We start from the raw sequence: 26,458 nt of genomic DNA, 5'->3' as shown, positions 1-26,458 counted from the left end.
ATGTTTCAAACCAGCAATAACCAACCCATATAGCAGCCTCATCATGGTACATTTTTGCCATGTTAATAGCCCATACAAGTCAGCATTTTTTTCCATAAAAATCTCATGATCTAACCAATTTGTAATCACCATTTTGCTCTCATAAGGTGTTCCTTGTTGCTATGACCAACATACAGTCAGTGTTTTATTCATCATGTGGATCCACTCCTATGTTATACAAGAGATGACATGAATCTACAACTTCAATAGTCAGCATATGTTTTCTAAAGTCATCAACAAGGGGGGTTCTACACAAATCTAAAGCATGGAGGAATTGCTCATCAACATCATCATATGGCTTGAAGCAGGCACCTAGAGCATGGTTAAACAAGATCAGGGAATATCTTGTTACCATTGGATTTCAGATATCCAATGCAGATTTTTCACTTTATGTGAAAAAGACAGATAGCGGGATCATGCTATTAGTCATTTATATGGATGCCTTAATCACTGGTGATGCTAACATACATAAAGTCAAGAGGCTTTTGAAGCAGAAGTTTGAGATGAAGGATTTGGGGTATTTCTTAGGCATAGAGGTGGTGAGATCACCTCATGGAATTTTGTTATTATAAAGGCAGTATGGCTTGGACATGTCGTCCAAGTATGGTATGATAGGCTGTAAGCCTATTTCAATGCCATTGAAGCAGAACACAAAGCTTTCCATAGATCTAAATGACCATTACTAGGCCAAACTTGAGCTATGTTGTTGGCATTGTGAGTCAGTTTATGTAGGCCCCTAGGAAGCCACACTTGGATGTGGCTAGAAGGATTCTCAGGTACATAAATTCCACAATTGATTATGGACTTTTCTATGAGGCTGGAATAGAGATATAGGTAGATGGGTACACATATGCTAATTGGGCTGGTAGTGTCACAGACAGGAGGTCCACCAATGGCTTTATGTTTTTGTTTTGGAGGGCCGTTGTGATTTGGAGCAGTAAGAAATAGCCAACAGTTTCTTTGTTGAGTACAAAGGCAAAGTATAGCGGTGCTGCTATGGCAGCTTGTGAGGTAGCTTGGTTTTAGAAGCTACTTGGTGATATGGGTGAGCCCGTGATGGTGGATAGGAAAGTTTTATCATTTATTGTGACAACATGAGTAGCACTTTGTGAGAGAGAAGGTTCTAGCAGGTGATGCAGATCTAGTATATGTTAGCACACAGAGGATCAAGTGGCTAACATCTTCATGAAGGCATTGGGCACAGGGAAGCTCCATAGGTTTAGGAGCTTACTTGGAGTGCAGTGTGTGGACTTGAGCTCAAGGGGGAGTGTTGAGATATCGAGCTCAACTAGTGCTACGGGGCGGTGGACATTGATGACCCACCTCGATGATCCGCACTTATGCCACTAGCATGGTTGGTGAGATTATGGTTGATATGCCGCCACTGGTGGATGACAGGCTATGTGACAACCACTTTGGATTACTAGAGTTATGGCATAGTTATAGTGCTAGCTTATACAGTTGAGGTCACACTATGGATTGAACATTGTATGTTATTTTGTAGGAGAGTACTTTCCCCTATAATATGTACTCTTATCTTTTAGTTATATGGTTGTAAATAAGAGAAGAAGATAGAAGAAAATTCATCCATTCATCTCTATGTCTTGCTCTCTCTTGTGTGTGTGTGTGTGTGTTCTTGCAAGGAACTCAAACTCTCCCTCTCACCCGCATTCTCTTTACACCTTCACTCCAAGGAGGGGTTTTGGAATTATCTAAGCCCTAGTGGTGTGGTTTGTGTCTAGGTTGTTTTGGTGTGAAAACCCTTAGGTATGAATGCCCCTTATTAAGGTTTAGGTCAAATGATAAAGGCCTACGTAAACATGGTGTGAATACTACTCTCTCTCTCTCTCTCTTCCATATCCATGTCTATGCTTCCACACACCATGGCTTGATCTCTCCACATCTACTTCTACTCTCACTTACTCCCTCCTGGACCTGGCCATGTTTCCAACAGTCTCAATATTTCTTTGTGTGCGGAACACTTGTAATGAAATTCATAGAAATATGAGTCCCTTTTCCCTCGAGAAATAGACAAAGGCTGACGTAAGCCATTGGGCATATTTGTTGGATCCTTATTAAGTTGACAAGACATACATCTTGTGAAAAATTCATGTATGTCCTTCCATATCCCTTTCCAATAGAAGCTCTTCCTTATCTTACCACATTTGATAGCATGAAATGAGGTAACTACTTCTTTATGAGAGCTATGCTGTAATGTTTGCACCATTTATGATACCTCATCATCCAAGTGATATTCTTTTTTATTGTCCATGACCCAATCTTTGTGTACTTTGGAAATAGCCGATAGAGCCCAGAATTATCCTTGCCCGTTGTGTGGGTGATCTCAAAATCATAAATTTTCAAGGTTTCCAGCCACCTTCTTTGCTTATAGATTCGGTCGAGAGAGGAAATACTTTAACACACAACAATGACCACTTCTCACGTAAAAATGACCACCATAGAGATAGTGATGCCACTTCTTGATGGCATGCAACATAGCAATCATATCTTGATCTTACACATCTCCTTCTCATCCAATTTACAAGTCTCACAGGCAATAACCCCATGGTTTTGATACAAAACTACCCAATTCCTCTCCACACAACAAGCATCGGCCCTCACGGTAAAAGGCTTAATGAAATAGGGAAACACCAAAATAGGGGTTGAAGAGAGCATCCTCTTGAGATCCACAAAGCTCGTTTTTGCTCTAGCATCCCAAAAGAAGGCTACTTTCTTGAGCTTATCAATGACAGGGACTGCAATTTTTGCATCTCTCTCAATAAACCTCCTATAAAATGATGACAATCCCAAGAAACCCCTCAATTATGTCATGTTGGTGGGTATAGGCCACTTGCACTATATGGAATGAAGATGAATCCATAGGATGTAGGTTGAGATTACACAATGTGTGCTACCACTATCCACCAATACATGTTGGTGGGTATAGGCCACTTGCACTATATGGAATGAAGATGAATCCATAGGATGTAGGTTGAGATTACACAATGTGTGCTACCACTATCCACCAATACATGTGCCACCCTTTCATTAATCTTAGCCTAAAGCCTCAAAGTGTTTTCCCCCTTTGCCAACCGGAATAGGCATCATAGGATAGAGTGCATAGAGTAGCATCATGCCTTAATACATCCGTAACATACGTGGTAGATAGTCCTTCATCATGATTTGGTTCCTTCATGCATGACCCAACCGGATCGAAAGGAAGCTCAACCTTAGGTTTAATATCTTCCTCTTTTTCCATCATCTCATAGAAATCATCATAATTTCCATATTATTCACCCACATCCTCATGATTGAGTATGATTCATTTAAGGATCATACTCAATGACAACTTTCTTTACAAGACAACGTGGTCTTTGTTCTATTTCTCCCTGCATTTATAGCATAGGCCTTTGCTCTTCATATCATCATCGATTCTATCTTCCTCATAAACATACTCTTGTTAGCTCTATTTGTGAGCTTCCCACCATTACTAAATAGCACCCTTTTGTGGATTGATTCCGAATCTAAAATTTAACTTTTCACCCTTTCCATAAACCGTAGGTTGCTTTGGAATGGTATGAGTTGATGAAGCTTCTCATGTAGACTTTCCAATGGAAGAAGCATCCACTTCTAGCCTTCCAAAAAACTTAAAACTTGTATTTATCTTCATAGATCTTTGCCAACAACATAATATCTTTAAGAGTTTCAGGTTGTGAGGTTTTGACATCACCCCCTATGTACCTCTTGAGCTCCTTGTTGATGTACTTTAAGACCTTGAAGTGCTCACTTGAGGAATACTTATGTAGCAAAAGCTTCAAGAATCTATATGAATACTCCTTTACACTCCCGGTTTTCTCGAAGTCATCCCATTCACAAATGAAGTGATGATTATGTAGAGAAAGGCATCTCTAATCTCATTCTTGAAAGCTTCCCAAGTAGTTAATGGTGTAGCCATTTGCAAAGAAGATGTCTCTGCAATGTGTGAGCATACCTTTCCAAATGGAAAGTGGCATAGTATACTTTGGCATGCTCACTCCTTAGGTTGATCTCAAAGTAGAAATCCATTTTATTGGCCCACTCTTCAAAGTCATCACTTGAAGTTCCTTCTCCCTTGAGAGAGAAACCTTATCCTTGACTTTGGAAGTTCCTTATCCCTTGAACTTCATGAAAACCACCTTGTCCTTGACTCCCTTGAATTCATCTTTCTCTTCATTACTTGAATGCATCCTTGTAAAGGACTCATCCTTATTCCATACACCATTGATGTGTGGGAAGTAAAAGGTTGCCCTTTTGTGTCTACCTTCACCTCTTGATGAAGATGATGGTTGACCATGCATGCCTCCAAGAGAGAAGAAGGACAAAATTTTCTTTGTCAAAGTCTTTGTCCACAAAGACTTCAGCATCCAATAATTCATCCGAGAGATTTTGTTGCCTTGATGCATTACCCACCATGACCTTCTTGCCTTTGTCAAATGCATCCCCACTATGCATAGATTTCTTCCCCTTTTATCCATCGCCCTTAGGCATAGAGGCACCCAAATCCTTACCTTCATTGTTGCCATATATATAGGCAGTGATGTGTGTGAACAACACACTTAGGACCGTCGGGGCACTTTTTCCCTCCTTAGGAGGTTTTTTCCCCCGGCTTGTATATACGCCCATCATTCTAGGGCTAGCTTATCTTTGTACATTGACACAATCTAATACACTGTGTGTTGTGTGCATTCTTGCTTCTTCTTGTCCAAGTTTTGTGTGCTTTCCTGCAACCCTAATTCCAACAATTGGTATCAGAGCAAGCATCGGCTCTCCTAGGGCTATGCCACTAGCACCCTCTGACTCACGTTCTCCGATTGTGGTGAGCTTTCACGAGCACTTGCAGGTCCCTATACTCTGCAGATAATCCCATAGGGCTTAGCGTTCTCAGAAATTACATCTAAGGTCGTTTCGGGCGCTCCGTTTTTGCATTACAAGTTCTGTACAGGTGTTTTCGTCATTTTGTGTAAAAATTTTGACAGTGCAATTTTCTGCACAGGCATACGTATTCTATTGTGGACCATGCTACATAGCATGAGTTGTTTTCTGTTCAGTCTTTGCTTCATTACAGGTAGCTTTTGCATCAGTTTCAGTCAGTGGCCATGGCTGATAACAGCAATGATGTATTTCGCATGCTGTCTGTTGATGACAAATTGGATGGAGACAGCAACTACCCACTTTGGGCATACATGATGCAGCATGTTTTGGTTGCAAAAGGAGTGTGAAACATTGTGCAGGGTATGGATGTACGTCCACGTTCTGTGGATGTAGGATCTGTTGAGGATGTTGTAGCTCTACTGTTGCTGCTATTTTACCCACTGCTGAACAAGCTCGTTTGGGATGGTAAAGATGCGCAGGCTCATGCCTTGATTGCACTTTCTGTCAAACATAACATCACTCCACATATTCGTTCAGCTAAAACAGCAAAACAGGCTTAGGATATTCTAGCTGGTTTGTATGTAGGTCGTAACGAGGCAAAAATCTCTTACCTGCGTAAAGAGATAGAATCGAAGATTATGCAGGAAGATGATGACATGAATATTTTTCTTGCTGAGATTAAAGATCTCAAGGAACAGTTGATTTCTGCAGGTGAGATTATTCCTAATCATTCTCTTGTGCAGACTGTTCTTGATGCTTTACCTGAGTCATATCAGACTTTTGCTTCCACGTGGAGACTTGTTACTGAGGACAGACCTGATGTTGTCAAGTATGATACTTTAGTCAACAAGCTTTTGCAATAAGCGCAGTCCAAGCGAAATAGGGCTAGGCAGCGTGCAGTTGATCAGGCATTTGTTGCTGCCCACCAACAGAGAAGAAGTGGTAAGGCAGCCCCTTCCACTGTTTCTTCTCCTATTAGTAGGTCTGCAACTTCTTCTCCTTCCACAGGTAGCAACAATAGGCCTGAGAAGGCTCTTGATAAAGGCAAGAAAAAAATCAGGTGCAATTATTGTAAGGCAACTGATCATGTCATTAAGAATTTCCCTAAGCTAAAGGCTAAAGAGGCAAAGAAGAAAGAGTCAAATGCAGCCACAATAGCGGATGCTTCTACAAATGCAGATTCTGCAAATGTTGTGTAGGATACAGAATGGGCGTTTAGTGTGTATTGCCAGTATGACCCATCTGTACATGATGCATGTTTGGCAGTTTTTGTTGACTCTGATGTATGGTATTTTGACAGTGGTGCTACAAAGCACATTACCTCGCATCGTGATATGTTCACTTGTCTTGAGGCTGTCCCTAATGGGAATACTGTCACATGTGCCAATAATGCTTCTTACCCGGTGAAGGGCATTGGTAAAATTATGCTTACTGCTGCAAATGGCAGCGCTTTCACACTTTCAGATGCTTTGTATGTGCCAGGGATAAAGAAGAATCTATTGTTTGTCTCTGCGCTTGCTAGACTTGGACTTGTAGTCAAATTTGTGGATGACAGATGTACTGTCATGATTTGACTTCTGGTGATACGATTATTGCATCTGGCACCTTGTTTCGTGGGCTGTATAGGCTCAATTCTTATGACAAGTGTGTGGAAGATTCAGCAAATGCAATTTCTGATGAAAAGGCAATTTCAGATGCAAAACTATGGCATGCTCGTTTTGGTCATCTGAACTTTGCTAGTTTGCTGCGTTTGCAGAAATTTGATATGGTTGCTTCATTGCCCCCTCTTGAGGCACCATTAAAACATGTTTGTGAAGGCTGTATTTTGGGCAAAATGCAGCATTCTGCGTTTCCAAAGGATGGTTCTGTGCGGGCCACTCGCAAATTGCAACTTGTACATAGTGATGTGTATGTGGACCTATGCAAACTCCGTCATTTGGTAAACACTTATACTTCGTGACTTTCATTGATGATTACTCAAGGTATGCATGGGTATATCCACTGAAGGCAAAGTCCAAAGTGTTTTTGTGCTTCAAACAGTTTTTGCTTATGGTTGAAAATGTATCCAATTGTACTGTGGGCACCCTCCGTTCTGATCGAGGGGGGGAGTACATGTCTAAAGAGTTTGATGCATTTCTGACTAGTCGTGGGATAAAACACCAATGTACAGTGCCGTATACCCCTCAGCAAAATGGTGTTACTGAGAGGAAAAACAGGTCACTTATGGAGATGGCACGATGTATGGTCAAGAGTCAAGCTTTGCCACATACGTTTTGGCTTGAGGCTGTCATGTGTGCTGCATATATACTCAACAGGTGTCCCACTAAGGCCTTGCAGTCTGTTACTCCATACGAAGCTTGGCATGGCAGGAAGCCTTCTATTGGTCACTTGCGTGTCTTTGGTTGCTTGGCCTATGCTTTAGTGCTTGTGCAACAACGTAGAAAATTGGATGATAAGGCTGTCAAATGCATTTTTGTTGGTTATAGTGCTGAGAGCAAGGGTTACAGATTGTATCATCCACAGTCAAAGCGTATCTTGATTAGTCGAGATGTTGTTTTTGTGGAAGATGCTGTGCAGCCTTTGTTATCATGTACCAAAGAGACAGGTGTGAGCTCACGGGATGTATTTGATACGTTGTTGCCCCTCTGTTTATAGGTGGGAATTCAAATGTAAGTCCTAATGAGGCAAATATTCAGCCTATGCAGATTTCAAATGACATCATATATTAGCCTATTTCTAATGCAGATTTACAAGATGTAATTTATGAGGATAGGGCTGAAAATGAGCAGGCTAGAGGTATGCCTAAATGGCTGGTGCAAACCTTGCGTGGTAGTAAAATTGATGCACCTATTTCTAGTCGTACTTGTTCATGTTTTTAGCCTGCCTCTTATGCATCATATTGTTATGCTTTGGCTATGTCTAGTATGTGTGAAGAGGAAGAACCTCTTTCATTTGATTAGGCACAAAAATCAAAAAATCGGTTGGCTGCAATGCAAAGTGAATATGATGCTATGATGAAGAATGGTACATGGTCTTTGTGTGATTTGCCTATTGGTAAAAAGGTCATTGGATGTAAGTGGGTTTTTAAGTTGAAACGAAAGCCAGATGGCAGTGTTGATCGCTATAAGGCTAGACTTGTTGCAATGGGTTATGCTTAAGAAAAGGGCATTGATTTTGTTGAGACCTTTGCTCCCACTTGTCGTATGACTACCATTCGTAGCATTTGTGCATTGGCAGCTCATAATGGTTGGAATGTACATCAGTTGGACATAAAGACTGCGTTCTTGAATGGAGATTTGCATGAGGAGGTGTATGTATCGTCGCAGCCTCGTGGTTTTGTTCAAAGAGGGCAGGAAAACAAAGTGTGCAGGTTGAAAAAGGCTTTGTATGGTTTAAAGCAAGCTCCACGAGCTTGGTATGAAAAGATACATGCATATTTGACTGCACATGGTTTTCAGAATAGTCCAACAAAGAAAGCACTTTGTATGTTAAACGTGTGGATGATGTACATCTAATCATTGCTCTCTATGTCGATGACATGCTGCTCACAGGACCAAATGAGAGTCATATTGCTGATTTTAAGGCTGATTTGAATGCCTCTTTTGAGATGTCAGATTTGGGGCATTTGCATCATTATTTGGGGATACAATTTAAGCAGTGTGATGGAGGTATTGCTTTGTGTCAGACAAAGTATATTGAGACATTGTTGCAGAGATTTAGCCTTGAAGACTGCAAGCCCATTGCTACTCCAATGGAGACAGGTTTGAAGTTGAGTCTTCATGATGCTGGAGATCACTTTGATGTCACACTCTATCAGACAGCTGTTGGTTGCCTCATTTATGTATGCATTACGAGGCCGGACATTCTGTTTACAGTCTCACAGGTGAGCAGGTATATACATAGCCCAAGGTCTCAGCATTGGAAGGCAGTTAAACGCATCTTTCGCTACTTGAGTGGTTCCATATATCTTGGGTTGTTTTATCCCAAGGGGGGATCGTTGCCGCCAGATTTACATGCTTTTTCGGACTCAGATTGGGCTGGTTGCTATGACACAAGAGTGTCCACAAGTGGTTTTTGTTTCATGCTCGGTAGCTCATGCATATCTTGGTTAAGCAAGAAGCAACCTACTGTGGCCACTTCTAGTTGTGAAGCTGAGTACAGGGCAGCTTTCACAGCTATGGTTGAGTGTGTGTGGCTCAGACGGCTTATGGCTGACTTGGGTGTTGGACAGGAGTCTGCCACCTCTATCTACACTGACAGTCAGAGCGCATTGCGAGAAACCCAGTTTTTCATGCTCGCACAAAGCACATTGAGGTGCATTATCACTATGTCAGGGAGAGACTCTTAGCAGGAGAGATCAGCTTGGCATATGTGCCAACACAGGACAACCTCGCCAATCTTTTCACAAAGGCGCTTCCTCGTGAGAAGTTTGAAGCTTTCCGCAAAGCTTTGGGCTTGCTCCCCTTTGTGGACTGATCTACTTCGGGCATGGCACTTCCTTATACATGAGTGCCAGCTCTCGTTAACGCCATCACTCCCAGGGGAGATTTGTTGCCATATATATAGGCAGTGATGTGTGTGAACACACTTATGACCGTCGGGGTACTTTTTCCCTCCTTAGGAGATTTTTTCTCCCGGCTTGTATATACGCCCATCATTCTAGGGCTAACTTATCTTTGTGCATTGACACAATCTAATACACTATGTGTTGTGTGCATTCTTGCTTCTTCTTCTCCAAGCTTTGTGTGCTTTCTTGCAACCCTAATTCCAACATTCATGTGGGTATCATGCATTGATGAAGCAGCAAGTCTTTCCCCAATCATGGTGAATTCTCCTTTGAGTTCTTGAACCATCTCTCTTTGTTCATTCTTAAGTGCTTACACAAAGCCATCCATCATGGTCCGCATCATCTTCATCATCGTCATTTGTTGCATGTCATTGGCATCATGTGCATTCATGTTCACTTAACCCTTGGATTGACATCATCACTATGAGTGTGCTCATTTGCTATTGGCTCATCCTCACACATGATATCTTATTGTCCATCAACCATTTGGACACTAGGATTTCATCTTGTAACCTTGGTTACATTTGAGCTTTACTTGGATGACCCTAATTACCCATAATTGATTAATTTTCCAAGTTGACCGAGTTTCCAAACTCCAAATTAAGTGATCTCTGCCTTGCTAGGAAGGCATAAAAGAGTGCTTCCCAAATATGTGATCACTTTTGGTTTAGTCCAAGCTCTATACCTCTATGTTGTGACTTTTATAAAAAGTTTTGCTTATCGATTGGATTAGTTCCCAATCTCCAATTAAAGTGTTTTCCAGCTTCTTAGAGATGTGTTGGAGAATAATTTTTATCCATGCAATCCATTTTTATCCATGCAATCCATTTTGGTTCAGTCTGGCCTAAACGCTCTCTATTTTGACTTCCCCAAAAAGTCAACTATGCATGTGTGACCCATGCATTAATATTGTCGTGCTTTACCATTGCCAAACGTTGCCAATTCTCTTTACATGGTTTGCCCATTCATTACAACGTTGTCAAATACATTGCCACCTCCTCGCCTGGCACCTATTCCTCCATCTACCCCCTTTTCCAAGCCACTCGGGATTCAAGCAAACTCTCTCCCTTGGCTCCTCTTTTCCTCTAGCCAAGGGTACCCTAAGAATATCACTAGTTTCTATGGATTTGAAATAGCAAAATAGAGATTTCTTAGGGTAAAGTAAGATCACTTACAATCTATTTCATTCAACAATTTTTAGCATAACTCATGCCATTATTTCCCTTTTGCACCATCATCTCTCCATAGCTCCTCTCCATAGATCCATGTTTCTCCCATAAATTTGTCAAAGCCTCTTGCCAATAGGCTCAAGCGAAACAAAGGATGACAACAATGTACCCAATCTTTCTTTTCAATCGAGCCATTATAAAGAGAGCTTCCATCTATTCTTAATCTTGTATAGGTGATGGCAAGAAATAAATAGGGAATTCACATAAGCCACATTATGTATTTCCACACTTCAATTGACATCCATAAGCATCATTACACATCCATTGGCATTGATGAAGCCAATAATGCTTGCAAATGCTTTCAACTTTACCAAGAAGGCTTGCTTTAGCTTCTAATATTGCCAATCACATTAATATTCCCCCAATGCTTGCAAGAAGCATGTTAATGCTATGGATTTTTTAAAGGTTTCATGAAATCCATCACATAGTATCAAATCAAGTGCTAATTACGCCATTAGTATTCAATCTTGTAAGGTTATTATCATTAAACACCATTACAAGCATGTTTGATTAAGCAACCCAGGGTCAAGGTTAAGGTTTTCTCACCAAACATCATAGCCATGAAGCTTGCAAAAACCCCCAAATCTTTGCCCATTTGCCTCAAGAAAGCATCAAATCCAACAAGAAACGGTTCAAATGCTTCAAGCTTTCTTAGCAAATACTTGTAAAGTCTCAAGTGAAGCTCCAAACATCAATAGGAAGGGGTGATCGCAAATTCTTGTAGAGTCTCAAGTGAAGCTCCAAACATCAATAGAAAGGGATGATGGCAAAGCGTAGCTCCATGAAGGTCGAAATCGTTGGTGGTGATATTTTCTTATAAAAAGGTGTGGTAGATGCTCCAATCACCAAGAAGTGCTCATAAGAAATTCTCAATAAAGGCCAAAGAATGGCTCAAGAATGGTCTCTCTTGCTTAGAGAAGCATGGGAGAAGGTTAGGATTGGATTAAAAATGGCCTTAGCATGATGCATGTTTTTTTATAATAGGAAAAAACAACAAATGCATGTTTTTTGGCTCAAAATGTCAAGAAAAGGCTTTAAAAAGCCTAATCTCATCAGATCTTACAAGGAAAGAAACATAGAGATAGAAATGGGGTCTAGGGTTTGAAGAATTTTTTAGAAAATTACAAATCTCCATAACTTTTATTTTTTTTTAATGTCTCAAAGATGGATCAAAATCCAAGTTCTGATACCAATGAAATAGAGGACAAATGCACTCATTCCGTGGAGCACCACATGGTTGCGCTCTTAAGGTAGTACCACTACATAAGCTTTCTTGAAGTAAGAAGATGATTAATGTTTGATTAGTAAAAGTGATTAGTTACATGATTTATCTCATAGTTGTCTTATATATTAGATATCCATTTCACACTTCATTATTAATGTCCACACTTGTCGCCTTGGCCCTTAGCCCTATGTCCACACCAATTACAATCGGTCCCTCTAAATGTAGCCAGTCAAATGCAATCAAGGACATGGACAACTTCCAATCAAGCTTCCAAATGGTAGGTCTTAACTTGCTAAGTATGCAAGATGGGTTCATACAATCGATCCCTCTAAATGTCAAATGCAAGAAAGGATATGGACAACTTCCAATCAGGTATTGGAGGCATTGACCTCCAAGAACCCTAAACCTCGTGAGCGGACCACATCTCTTGACCCCAAGAGAGGATCCAACCGAAAAAAAAAACTCAACCTAAAGCAAAATACATAGGGCCAAGAAAATCACAGAGAAGGGGAAGATTGTGTCACAATGTAGAGTGGACTTGGTGAGGACATTGCCACTAACACTTCATCATCATCATCATCATCCCCTTTAAGGATAATGATGCAAACAAAAAAAGTCCTCGGTGCCTAAAGCAAAAGACATAGGGCCAAGAAAATTAGAAAAGGAGAAGATTGTGTCTTAACCCCAAGATAGCTGGTAGGAAGTCAACAATGATTTGGTGTGTGAATGCAAAGCACTCATTGAAGGAGAGCCTTCTATGGTTCTTACCACAAAAGTTCCTCCTATTACAAAAAGAACTTCCCATGCTTCAAGAAAACAACATTCTATAGGATATGAAGTCACAGAGAAACCTTGCATAGTTTTCCCTACTTTGGGAGTGGACATTAATGTGACACTATCCGAATCATCATCTACTTTGAGAGTCAAAACATGAATAAGACACTACCCCATCTACTTTGAGTCAAGACATGAATAAGACACTACCATCATCTACGTTGAGAGTCAAGACATGAATAAGACACTACCCATCATCTACTTTGAGATTAAAGGCATGAATGTGATACTTCCCACATCATCTACAAAGGATATGACGTCATAGCAATATTTCATAATACTGGCATCAACATCACTAAGAAGTACTCAGAAAAATGGAAAAAACATACCATGGATAAGACAAGACCATTCTTCTAGTCAAACTAGATGATGGTACCATTATACACCCAATAGGTCTCTTGCAAAACAATATAATAATTTTTTAAAGCGTGAGATTCCATCACACATTTATTGTTAATGAATTTCATTCAACAACCAAGTTTAAGTGATATCATCCTACGGTGCCCATACAACATGCATAAACAAAGGTTACTCCATGATTAGGATATGGACCACGTCCATTCAAAGAAAAAAACTTTTAAGGTCAACTTGAGAACATGAAAAGTCCATCCCATGTGTGAAGAATCATTGGTTGAAGATGTTGGCTCACACGAATCTAGTGTTAGGTTTTGTGGGGAAATGGCATCCCTCTCTCTCTCTCTCTCTCTCTCTCTCTCTCTCTCTCTCTCACACACACACACACACAGGAAGAAGATTGATTAAGAGAGGGAGGGAGGGAGGTAGGGAGAAGTACTTGAATGTAAATTCACACAATAATATGAAAAGTGACAAGTTTAAGTGACGATAATTAACTTTTCACACCAAACATCTAGGGAGAAAAACCTGTAGGATAAAAGTGCCCCTAGAGTTGGTGCATGTTCACATTTACACCAAATGTCTAGGTGTCCTTTAAAACCAAATGTCGAAGGGGGAAAAACTTGTAGGGAAAAAGTGCCCTTGGAGCTAGTGCATGTTCTCATTCAGCACTACGTATAAGCATATGCCCTCAAATCCCCCCTATAGTGGTCATGTGAACCTATACAAGGATGCATATCACTCTCTATAGAAGAAAAAGCCTAAAGCTTTGTGGAAATATTCAAACTTCTCTCAAGGCAATGCCTTGCTAAACAAACCTGCAATGTTATCTAGTGTAGAGAAGTTAGTTAAAATGTCTAGGGGGAAAAACTCGTAGGGAAAAAGTGCCATTGGAGCTAGTGCATGTTCACATTAAACACTACATATAAGCATAAGCCCTCAAATTCCCCCAATAGTGGTCATGTGAACCTATACAAGGATGTAGATCACTCTCTACGAGAAAGTACGCCTAAAGCTTTGTGGAAATCTTCAAACTTATCTCAAGACAATGCCTTGCTAAACAAACTTGCAATGTTATCCAATTAGAGCAGTAGGTTAAGGTGATCTCCCCTGCATGAAGCCTCACCCTGACATAGTGATATTGTACCTCTAATGCTTTTGTACATGCATGGAAAACTGGATTCCATGCCATACCCATAGCACTCTGGCTGTCAGTGAGAGTATGGTAGTGAGTTTTTGCTAACATTCATAAATATCTACAAGTAACTTTTACATCTATACACAATCTATCATAGCAATGAAGGTTGCCCTATACTTAGCCTCACAGCTCGATGTGGCAACAATGGGTTATTTCTTACTCAACCAAGATATGCATGAGTTGCCAAGAAAACAACAGTTCCGACTAGTTGATTGCCATGTGTCATAGTCTAAAGCCTAGTCTAAATCACTATGAGCATATAACTACAAGCCCCCCCCCCCCCCCCCCCCCCCCTCCGGCGGATAAAACAAGCCAAGAACTAGGGTGCCTTGAAGATAATGGAAGATACGCTTAGCTACTTGCAAAGCAAGCCCTGAAATACAATTAAATGGCTCTACTATAGGGTCAAGCTTGATTTTTTTTTCAATTGTTTTACTCATTATTTTCCATTTTCAACACTCAATTTTATAGACAAGTTTTCAAACAAAAAATACAAAGAAAATATTGCTATATATATATATTTGTTCCCACACAAAATTTGACAAGAAAGTCCATTAAAAATCAAGCTTGTATATAGGATTCGTGATCTTCAAGTAACAAGCCTCTTTTGTTAAGTGTAGATAACTTGCTAGAAAATCTCTTAATTCTTTAACACGTGGCCCATATGATAAAATGTAAGATCAATCACTATACAAAAAGCTTGAGGTGGATATAGTATGAGAAAAGCTCTCAAATCCATAAAAGAGAACTCAATATGTGGTGTGACCAATTGTCTTTTCACACACTCCATTGTGGACTTTCTAAATGAAATTACAAGTTTCATATTTACTCAGATGGTTGTGAGATTTCCAGTAAACTACTTCATGACCAATTTTGTAGCAATGAAGTCTTGAGTACAGTGTTTCTGAGCTTAGAGGTGTGGAAGCCAATTGTGTGTTGTGTTGAGAAACTAGCTCTGTTAAAGATTAAGATTGAGAGTGAGCTTGCTAATAGCTTCTATCTAGCTTAAAATCTCCACAATGAAGTGTTTTTCTATCTATTCAACGATAGCCGGGTGGTTAAGGTAGCACCCTTCTCCGTCCAAGATGCTGATTCAATGCTAGCCCACCCCTTCCCCTCCCTTCACAAAGGGGTGATAAAGGGTGTGTGTTTCTCCTTCACAAAAAAAAGAAATATGCAGTAGTGTTGAAACTCAAGTTTGCTATGAAATTCAAAATTTTACCATGAGAATTCACATACACAATGGAAACAAAATCCACTATAAGAATCAAAATTCATTATGATAATCAAAATCTATGTCAAAAACTAAAGAATCAAAAGCTATGTGAACAACGGAATGCAAGGATTGATGTCTATGATGAAATGATTACTTAGCTAGCGGTCAAAAGGATTCCTTCCGGGCACTCAGCCTTCGAAAATTTTTTTAATGTTTCACATTTCCAGCACACCTCGTGGTGGAGATTGGATGCTCAGTTCACGATTCATCTTTGTTGAGGCAAAGTGTAGGCCACCTTCCTCTCCACTTATAACTGCCATTATCAAAGCCTAGAGTAGCATGATACTCTTTTTGAGACAGAGGATTCCTAGATCAGAGGATGAGGCTGATATACAGCCCATTATGTGGAATGACCTCATTAGAAATAAGTTTGGATGAGCCTTGGGTGCATTTGGATCTATACAGTGGCCTGCCTAGCTAGGAGAGATATGAATCGACAATTATTACTTATGTATAGTGGTACCCAAAGGTATCTTGGTTGGAGTAGACCCACCCCCCTCTAACTCTCCCATAATGAATGGAAAACGATTGGGCGAGATCTCTTCCCAAACTGTACAAGCCTCTTTTAACTCGATCTTTTTTCTTTTACCAACTTATCGGAATACCGTCCAATAAAACGGATGAGTTGCAAATTTCTAGAATAGTAACTAAGAATATTGCAAATGGAAAACTTTTAAAAGTCTCCCTAGTTATCGGAGACTTGCATCTACCCAACACCTTAGAAGGAGTCTTAGACAGATCAATCAAATTAATGTAGATATACCTCATGAGTGGATTCCTGTCATGATAAACATCATCCTAAGTGGCTGGGAGTTTTCTCCATGACAGGAGTGCCATTTCAGGTGTAAGCCTTGCTAGATCAAGATGAGGAGGGAGATTGCATTTTTTGTTCCATCCAACTGGGATGTAGATTGTTGAAATGTGATGCAAGAGATGGCACTACCCTTCATCCAATGAGAGTAGTTAGCCGCTCAATAAAGTAGTGATATGCTGACCCTTCGCCTACTATCGTTCCTAAGTGGCCGGGAGTTTTCTCCAAGACATGAGTGCCATTACAGGTGCTAGCCTTGCTGGATCAAGACAAGGAGGGAGATCGTCTTTTTTATTCCATCCAACTGGGATGTAGCTTGCTGAAATGTGACGCGCAGGAGATGGCACTGCCCTTCATCCAATGAGAGTAGTTATCCGCTCAATAAAGTAGCGGCATGTTGAGCCTTCGCCTAATATTGTGACACATGGGTCTTGGTGTTGGTTGTATGGTGGATGTCCAATCAGATATCTTCATTGGGATCATGATGTGTGGGAGTGGATTGATCCAACCAATCCTACGAAGAGAAAGCCTTATTTCGACCACATTGTCCATAATGCCAAGCTCCTCCTACTTGGATAGATTCAGAGGACTCCTACACTCAAGCTGCATTGGAAGCACTATGACATCACCCCATTGATTCAAAAGAGATTTTGGCACAGACTTTGGCACTCATACAGGAGGAGTAAAATTTCCCACTTCTTTTGGTTATTCTTACATGGTGGCCCATTAATCAACGGAGGGTTATTTTTTGAATAGACCCCAACTGCCCCATATGCTTGGTAGCTTTTGAGAGAGTGCAACATTGCATATGGGGGTGTAGAGCTGCTCAGAGGATTTGAGGCTCTCTAGCTCAATTTATGTGATTGAGGAGAGAGACCATTTATGTTGCTTGGGGCACTATTGATTGGCTCACTCAATCTGGTCCACAAATATTTTTTGGGATCTGGACACCGCCATAATGATATGCAGAGGTGTGGCCCAACACTGCATGCTATAAGACATTCCTCATACACAGTATAGACCACCTCTGCAGAGGATTGATACTACTTGGGAGATCAGTGCCAGTATCACAGCTTGGCAGATTTGGAGGGCCAGATGCACAGAGGCTATTGAGGGGACTCAGATATATGACACTCAGTGCATTTCCCTCCCTGCTGCAAGTAGGTTTGATAAAGTTGTGTTGGTGTGTTTCCCATCTTCAAGCCCCGCGCCTAAAAGGTGTCTTAAAGAGACATACCCATCCGTTCCAAACACTCTTGTGGTGCGTTACAGAAAACCCAAGCAATGTGAACCACCATCCAGCTTTTATTTCCTGTCTTATGAGCACATACAGACTTGATCTTAAATCATTGTATATTATACAGACCAGTACAGGCAGCACGGCTGTGCTCACAGCTATGCATAAAAGACATCAATCAGCCTTGTAAGACAACATCGTATCTGCCCAATACCATCAAAATGGACAATCCTTGCACACTCTAGCACTGAAGCCAGTCCCAAGGAAAACCCACCAATTGCAGGTTCTAAATCCTCACACATCATACACGCGACAATTTCCTATTGTCAAACACAATTCACTCAAACATTCTCGCCTCAAAACCAAGGCTGGTTAAAAGTGTATTTGAAAGACAGGTTTACCAAACACCTTATAACTGGCCTACACTGCAAATGTTTGTGAAGCCCTGAAAATTTTACTGCACAGCAACTCTTCAATTGAATCAAATCACCAAGCCTGGCCTTGATTCTACTCATCATTCAAGGACGCTGAATGGCTGTATGCATTGTCAACATGCTGCTCCGATTCAAAACCCACACCTGGAAGTGTCCTTGCCACTACATCAGGAAAACAAAGGTACAGTTAATACACATCCTTTTTTTTGGTGAGTCAAAATATACAACAAAACATGTGAATTTCAGATATATCTTTCTGCCCCATGCCCACACATATGTTATGCGTTATAGAAACACACAGGTTTGCAAGCTGCATAAGGTTGGGTGTAGGGATTATCTTCTTTCAAGGCCACACTAGCAGCATAAGCAGGCAAAGAAAATGCCATTTCTTACTGACTGGCTAGGCCAGTAGCCAAAAGCATATTTGCCTGCATGCAGGCTGTGCAAATTGATGCAGTCCCTCTATAGCTGAGGTTGCAACGCTATCAAATAAGTTCATCTTTGGCTGGCGCCCACCAATAGAGACCAGACTAGCAGCATTTTCCATGCTCTTGAAGGCATAAGATTGGAGCCTAAGTTGTGCAGCATGGGAAACCAGCGCTCACAGCTCCCCACTGTCATGGGTTTTCTGATAGGAGTAGGATTTAGTATCATGGGATCATATGTGAATCAATGCTGCTAGGGTGTCCTGAGGGCATTTTACACGTCAGGTTCATTAAATATTACATTGGGTTTGGCCTAGAAACTCATTTTGTAAGACTAGAAAGACTAAGGTTGAATATAGAAAGGGAAATAAAAATAGATGGTCTTAAGGGTATAGTTGATAAATGAAGACAACCTAGAGGAAAATACTATTTTTTCTCATGTTGTGCATGGGAGAAGGGAAAATATGCAAGGGAAACAGCAAGCACACTAGGCATCACAGTGGGAAAACTGCTATACGACCTGATACAGCAATCTGCTGGTGCAATTATCCTTAACATGTCGTAACAGGAGATAGGCCTGCCTGAGACCCAACTTTCTGTCACAAAAATCCACTGCTTTCTTGGCATTAGAGCTGGGCATTCCAGACCTTGATCTGAGCTTGGCCCAAAAGGCTCTGTGAAAATGTCCCGATCCTTACAGTTTCTATGTATTAATCAAGCCTCTTGCTCATAGATCATAAGACTGTGAAATAGCTAGTCAACCCATCCTCATAACAAACATAAAAACTTCATATTTTTAGTGCCTTAACAAACAAGAGTGCTTACATTTCGATGACGCTTTCACCACCACCACATACATCGGTGCATTATTGGGAGGCAGCTGCAGAAGGAGAGGATACAGCTTGTTATTGAAATGGTTTTTTGCACATACATAAAGATCATCCTCAATGCCGACCTCTTCCTTCAATTTTTCTGTCAGCATTTTCAAATCGTGTCCTTTGAAAATGAACTCTGACTCAAACTCATCAGGAATTTCAAAGTCATCATCTGCAACTGTGTAATGGATAATCCGCCCGTCAAGCTTAGGCTTCGGAGAAGGTGAGTGCTGTCATCATTTGGCCATCTATTAGTAGGACTGATAAAACAGTAACTCGCTCAGTATCAAAATTCTTCACAATGAATGCACTTATTACATGTGCACAACTCTGTGTGTGAGTGTGTGTGTGTGCGTGCATGGCAAGGTCTAAAATTTAGCTCTACTGCTGGTCTAGGCTGAATTCTACTTCTTTCTCAGTGCATCTTCTCTCTCTCTTGTTTGCTCCAAAAAGTCTTTGAAGAATATATGTGAAATGGGGATTTAAGGAACCTTATATAAGAGATATCCTTGCCCAATACTCCAGTCAGGTAGCCTTTTGCAAGCCCGAAACTCGTGATATCAAGTCTATGAGGGTCTACTCACAAAGCTTCAAATCATCAACTCCCTCATAGATAGCATAGACTACGTGCTATGGCATGCCCACTCACGTCAACAGCACCCAAGAGTAGGTGTAGGTTCATACATAAAGATATGTCACCATAGTAGACAAATCTTCACTTTTATACACACACAGATATAGCTATGTTATGTGTGTGTGTGTGTGTGTGCACGCGCACACGTATGTGTATACGTGTGGGCGTGCACACACATATATGAAAATGCATATGTACATGTGTGACTGTCCACTCATTCAGTATAAAAATCTCTTCACCATACAAGTTTGGAGCCTACTCTTCTGAACCTTGTTCTCTTCCTTCAACGTCCTTAACTGCTTTGTCTACAACCCTTGTATAATCAAAAAGTAAACACCTACAGATACAACAACACGAACCTCGCTGAATGAAGCGTTGCTGGGGAATGAAGACTTGTGTGTAAATGAAGCATTGCTGGAAAAAGAAGTATTGTTGGAAAATCCCTCGCCATCGGAGAATCCATTTCCCACAGGATCTACCTCCCACAGCACCCAATCTTGTGTTGCCGATCTGTGTGGGATATCATGTGTTATTGAGTTTCTCCAAGGGGGTATGGTGCCATTGGCTCGAAGATAGTTCCCAGCACGAGTTCTAAGCTTGACAGAGAAACCTTCCCTGATAGGCTCCCATATGACAGACGACTCTGAGTCTACTAGCTTCATTTGCAATACTTTTTTGCCAGTCATACCCAGCAAGAAGGGTATGTTTGTTGCAGTCAAGTAGCAGTCATAGCAGCTTTTCAATTTCACTACAGATTTATCATCATCATCATACTCCACAGTCCACAGTGCATTCGACTTTGAACCATCCTTGCTCTGTGACACCGTGCACTCATCATCATCTGCACAAAGGTATTTCCGATGGCGGCTTCTCAATCGTACTGTGTTAGATTTCTTAAAGAAGTCCATCCTGCAAAGAACCCAACATCCAAGGCTGTCATTGAGCAATACAAAATGACTTATGAAAGTTTATTATATGCATCTATGTGCATCACCCATGATGCCTTTACAAATGTTTTACACATCATCACTGTATATGCATTAAAATGGTGACTGCCCAGCACCCAGTGGTGAGGTTGAGGCTCCCAGGGCAGAGCCCAAAAATCAAAACTCTTCTAACCTACCACTGTGGTGCACTCTATGTCTATATGTAAGTACACATGTATATATGTCTGCATATATGTAAGTATAATGCATCCATGAATGAGTGGATGTATGTGTGCATACTGCATGCATGAATGGATGTAGCATGTGTACGTATGTATGTATGTATGTCATAGTCACCAGAAACGAGAACAGAGACGTTCGAGGAATGGAAACGGGGAAATGAGTTTTTAGGGGTGGAAACGGCCATTTCCTGTGACAATATCACTTCGGAAACTAGAAACCGCCATGGAAACGGATGGGGTCTTGAAACAAAGAAACGCATTTCTAGGGACTGCAACGGCCGTTTCCTGTGACTATGATGTGTCAAAAAAAGGGCTTTGCAACTAATTGCCAAATCACCATGTCATTGCTTTGCGGAGACTTGATTTTGGGCCATTTATGAATGTGTGTGGCACAAACATGCATGCATGAACGAACACATGTAAGTACATACACATGTTGTGTGTATTACAAAAAAGGCTTTGGAACCAATGATAAATCAACATGTCATTGCTTTGCGGAGACACTGATCCTGAACCATCTAAACAAAATAAACTGTTGTAATTAACTCTAGACTGTAGAATGGCATTTTGCAAAAACACGATCCTCAACTGTCTCAGATAGGAAGTCACTGTGCACAATCACCGTGCGATGACTTTGCATCATAAACACGATCTTTGATGCATTGTATGTGTAATGGCTTCCTCAAAACATAACTGTGAATTGTAATGGCTTTGTGACTCGGCTAAGGCTGGACAGAGAACTATCTCAGCAGGGTGCTGCCCATGAGGCATGGACAGGCAACCTCGCCTGTCCGCTCCCCGCCCTTCCCATGGCTGTTAGTGTTCTGAAACCAGCCTAAATAGCATCATTAGACACAAGCGGCAATTTCTTTGTGATTACTCTTGACATTAGCATGTGATGAGGCATAATGTCTTCTGTATAGTGTAGAAAATCGATGTGGACATGGTTTGCAAAGGGCCATCAAATGTGCATAAGATGCTATTAACCCAATTCAGGAAATGAAGGTCAAACAACAGGCAATCCAAGCAGGGCAAGTAAAGGATGTGAAAGAAAATCCACTTACCGGAGTTGGAAACCAGCTGATGGGATGGTCCCTTTGATGTGGTGGTGTTGCAGGCGAGCCCAAGAGCCAAGTTGAAGAGGAGGGGCTGCAAGGTCTCTTAGAGCTGATGGTGATGCAGGCGAAACAAAAAAAGCCCAAACTGGGAAATAAAACACACACCACGCGCACGCACACGGGCGCACGTGTGTAACTGTGCAATGGGTAGATCGGAGGTGGGATTCTATGCAAAAAGAATACTTTGAACGATGATGCAAAAAGAATAAGGGAACCTGTTTTGTGAGAAAGAAAAAGGGTACTAACGCGTTTAAGGAAGCAAACAAGCAAGAACCCGGTTGTTGCACGAGTCCTTCCAATAACTATCGGTAAACCCAGGGTTAGGGAAAATAGCTCACTCCCCCACCAATGCTCGAAAAAGAAAAACAAAACGGCATTCTAGTCTATTTATACCGGTCACAATTAAGAAAAACTGGTTGAGATATTAAGTAGCCCTTATTTTAAAGAATGGTTTTTCATATATTTTAGTTATAACACTCGCATATAGTAGAGATTTCAAAAATAAAAAACCGGACAGATTTAAGAGTTGTCCTTATTCTGATTGGTTGAAAAACATGTTTTTTTTTCAAGCACTGTGGACCCCACCCCCTCACTCCATAAGGTGTGTGACTAAAACATGAAATGAACCCCTCCCTCCTCTCGAGATAAACTACAGGTGGCACGGTTTTATTAACTGGGCCATCATGCAAGTTGTAAAAGCATTCAACGCAAGCAAAAGTGCATATTTTCCCACGGCTCCCAACGGCTTTGTCAATGGCCCAGTTTGAGAAGAAAAAGCCCAATTGTGCCTATTTTGGCACAGTTGGACACCAGGGAAGGCCTACTTAATGTGGGTGTGGGAATATGCACTAAGCCCACCCCAAATCTCCCTTCTTGCTTCGACACCCTGTCATGTAAATCGTCCCTCTCTCGCTTTGTATCTCTCTAATTTCTATAGCTAAATCTTCTCTCTCTCTCTCTCTCTCTCTCTCTCCCCAAGAATACAAGGTCTCATTGTCATTCTTAAATTAATTAAAAGGTTTCCTATAAGTTAGAACTTGGAGTGAGCATGCAAGTTAGAACTTACGTGAAACAGAGCACCAAAACCATTTTTTTAATGATAAATGAGGAGTACACCAATGTTTAAATGTAATTCATGAGTTATAAGAGAAGCTTTATTAGGTATATTATTATCCAATAAAATCTTCTCTTAATTGGAAAGCTACGTGTGTGTGGATTACCCCCCACACATCTCATTCTCTCTTTCTCTCAACATCCATACACAAGAGATAGAATAGTGGGAGTGTTGACTCGGCTAGATCGTGTCCATTTATCTCTTTCTCTCTCTTGTATGTCTCTCTCTATCGCTTTGGCAACGGATGAATCCTCTCTCTCTCTCTGGGAAACCAAGACAATATGGAGCAAGCCTGTAGGTATCACTCTCTCTTCTTTTTCTCTTCCTCCTTCTCCTCCTCCTCCTCCTCCTCCTCTCTCTTTCTCTGGGAACCAAGATAATATGGAGCAAGACTGTAGGCATCACTCTCTCTTCTTTTTCTCCTCCTCCTCCTCCTCCTCCTCCTCCTCCTCTCTCTCTCTCTCTCTCTCTCTCTCTCTCTCTCTCTCTCTCTCTCTCTCTCTCTCTCTCTCTCTCTCTCTCTCTCTCTCACATACACACACACACACACATTGTTATTATTAGTTAATTCATAGAATTTGATATTCCCACATTTTTCATTATTCATAAATTCTTCTAGACGGGTTTAGATTGGGACGCCTTTCTAAATATGGACGATCATAGCTTACTTTACGCGTATATGGGTGATTTCGTACATGCGTGAGAGTATGGGCTACATCATCTTGATTTTATAAGTTTTGTATGGTTATTTATATTTTTAATCAATTAATATATTAATTAATTGATTGGCATAGTTGATGTAAGTGCAGATCCTTCGATTAGATAATGGAGTTGAGTTGGTGGTTGTCAAGAAGATTTTGAGACATTCAATTTTAAGTGTCGGTAGAATACTATTTAATTTTGTGACAATGCACACCATTATTCAATTTTGGGTAGTGTCCATATTTATTGTCAATGTATATATTTATTGGAACACTTGAAATCTCCCTTATGTATATTTGTTTTTACAAGAGATGTACACATTTAAGTGGTTTAAGGTTTAAGGTTTAAGGTTTACACCTATTTTGAGTAGTTTGGCTTGCACGTTTAATAAAGCAAGCTATTTTTGTTGAAATCGATATCTTTGTAAAAGTGGACACTATTTTGAGCCCCGTAAATTATTTTAATAAATATGATTAAAATACACCAAGAGGAACCGTGGGCTTACTCTTGTATGGGGACAAATTGGACCCAATCTTTGTGTTATGTGCAAATTTCATTCTATGTTTTGTTGATTATTGCTTTGCAATTATTTTATTAGGTCATTTTCCTCAGTCATTTTCCTCCAACTGTGGTATGAGAGCCAAGATAAATTGCAAAGCTTGAAGCTGGTGAAGAACCAGAAGATAAAGAAGCTTTTGAATTCAAGGGAAGGTAATTTTTCAAATACAATTTGCAAGGAAATTCAAAGGTTCAAAAGAAAGCTCATTTTTACCCATTGGATAACCAATTCCCACAAATCTTTTATCCACAAGGTAACAAAAGGTGGAAAACCATTTTTCAAGACCACCCAAACCCAAAAGTGGTTTTTTCCAAATCTTTTCCTCTTGTAAACCAACCACCACATATGAAATTCTTGTTTTAAAACCACCCTTTTTCTTATTCTTAGCTGAAGTTCATCTCCTTCCTCTTCTCAATGGCACATGGTGCCATTGAGAAGAGGAAGAGAGGCACATGGTGCCCCTCTTTCCTTAAATTACTTTCATGCACAGGTGGCTGACGTGTTTCTTTCTTATGATTTAAGCTTTTAAAGCCTAAAGCTTTAATAAGTTTTTAAGAGCTTATCTTAAAGCTTTTAAATAAGCTACAAAGCCAATTATTTTTATCCCATCAAATCTATTTAAAAAAATGATCCAACCCTTGCAATTTTCTTTCCTTCTTAACAATTTTTAGAAAATTTTAAGAACTTTTTGGTTCCCAAAAATCTATATTTTTACTTAAAATTGCCATTTTAAGCCCAAAAGTGCCCTAAAAATTACATGAAAATTTTTAATTTTTTCTTGAGATTTTACCAGAGATTTGGCAAGTTTTCAGCCACTTACCCATGCTGGTTTCAATCAAGCCACCAGCAAGAGAATAATATATTATTTTCTTTAAAATCTAACACGTTTGAAAGTTTCTTTTTATCAGAATATCTTGTACACATCAAAATGACTCGAACATTTCCTCATCACCCTCATCAACCATCCAAACTCTTATGACTCATGGTAGAATGTCTTGTTGAAATTAGGGTTAGGGTTTTAACAATGCACACACACAAGATAGAGAAGCTTGAGAGCATACAAACTCACTAGAATAGAATGACCAAATGTGTGCCAGATACAAAAGATAAGTATACACCCCAAAATGAGTAGATAAGAGGGTGTACATACGCACGGGGAAAAAAAACCTCCTAGTGAGGGAAAAAGTACCCCGGCGGTCCTAAGTGTGTCACACACATCACTACCATATAATGCGAGCACACAAACTCACTAGAATAGAATGACCAAATATGTGCCAGATACAAAAGATACGTACACACCCCAAAATGAGTAGATAAGAGGGTGTACATATGCACGGGGAAAAAACCTCATAGTGAGGGAAAAAGTGCCCCGGTGGTCCTAAGTATGTTCACACACATCACTACCATATAATGCTACAAATCCCCCTAGAGTGATGATGTGAACATGTACAAGGTATGGTCGATCAATCCTGAAAAGGTAGTAAGCCCCAAAGCTTTACGAAAAGCTTTGAACTTTTCACAAGGAAGATCATTCGTGAATAAATCTGCCACGTTGTCATGTGTAGGCACATAGACCAAGCTGATCTCTGCTGCAGAGAGTCTTTCCCTGACAAAGTGGTAATGCACCTCAATGTGCTTAGTGCGAGCATGAAACACTGGGTTCCTCACTGCTAATGCGCTCTGGTTATCAGTGAAAATCGTAGTGCTAAACGACTCTCCAACACCCAAATCAGCCATAAGACGTCTGA

At 40.5% G+C, this 26,458-nt stretch overlaps 1 protein-coding gene across 1 annotated transcript; it reads right to left on the bottom strand.

Annotated features, from left to right (window-relative positions):
* Positions 1–17,767: 17,767 nt before the first annotated feature.
* LOC147613822 (uncharacterized) lies at positions 17,768–22,591 on the bottom strand. Its single transcript, XM_086781789.1, has 4 exons — positions 22,282–22,591; positions 20,409–20,958; positions 19,366–19,645; positions 17,768–18,277 (listed from the first exon to the last, which is right to left on the bottom strand). The coding sequence occupies exons 2-4, from the start codon at positions 20,955–20,957 to the stop codon at positions 18,189–18,191; spliced, it is 918 nt and encodes a 305-aa protein (XP_086637915.1). The 5' UTR covers position 20,958; positions 22,282–22,591; the 3' UTR covers positions 17,768–18,188.
* Positions 22,592–26,458: the final 3,867 nt, after the last annotated feature.

This window comes from Cibotium barometz, chromosome 43, assembly GCF_041138505.1.
Source record: "Cibotium barometz isolate CiBa-2024 chromosome 43, ASM4113850v1, whole genome shotgun sequence".
Taxonomy (NCBI): Eukaryota; Viridiplantae; Streptophyta; class Polypodiopsida; order Cyatheales; family Cibotiaceae; genus Cibotium; species Cibotium barometz.
The sequence above is the reverse complement of the archived record's forward strand: the minus strand, read 5'-3'. Positions and strand labels throughout refer to the sequence as shown.

Excerpts from the sequence above, each read along its gene's own strand:
- LOC147613822 (XM_086781789.1), bottom strand. The coding sequence starts at position 20,957 with ATGGACTTCTTTAAGAAATCTAACACAGTACGATTGAGAAGCCGCCAT. Across the intron at positions 19,646-20,408 it reads GCAACGCTTCATTCAGCGAG|CACTCACCTTCTCCGAAGCC; the intron begins GTTCGTGTTGTT and ends AAATGATGACAG. Across the intron at positions 18,278-19,365 it reads GGTGAAAGCGTCATCGAAAT|TGGCAAGGACACTTCCAGGT; the intron begins GTAAGCACTCTT and ends TTCCTGATGTAG.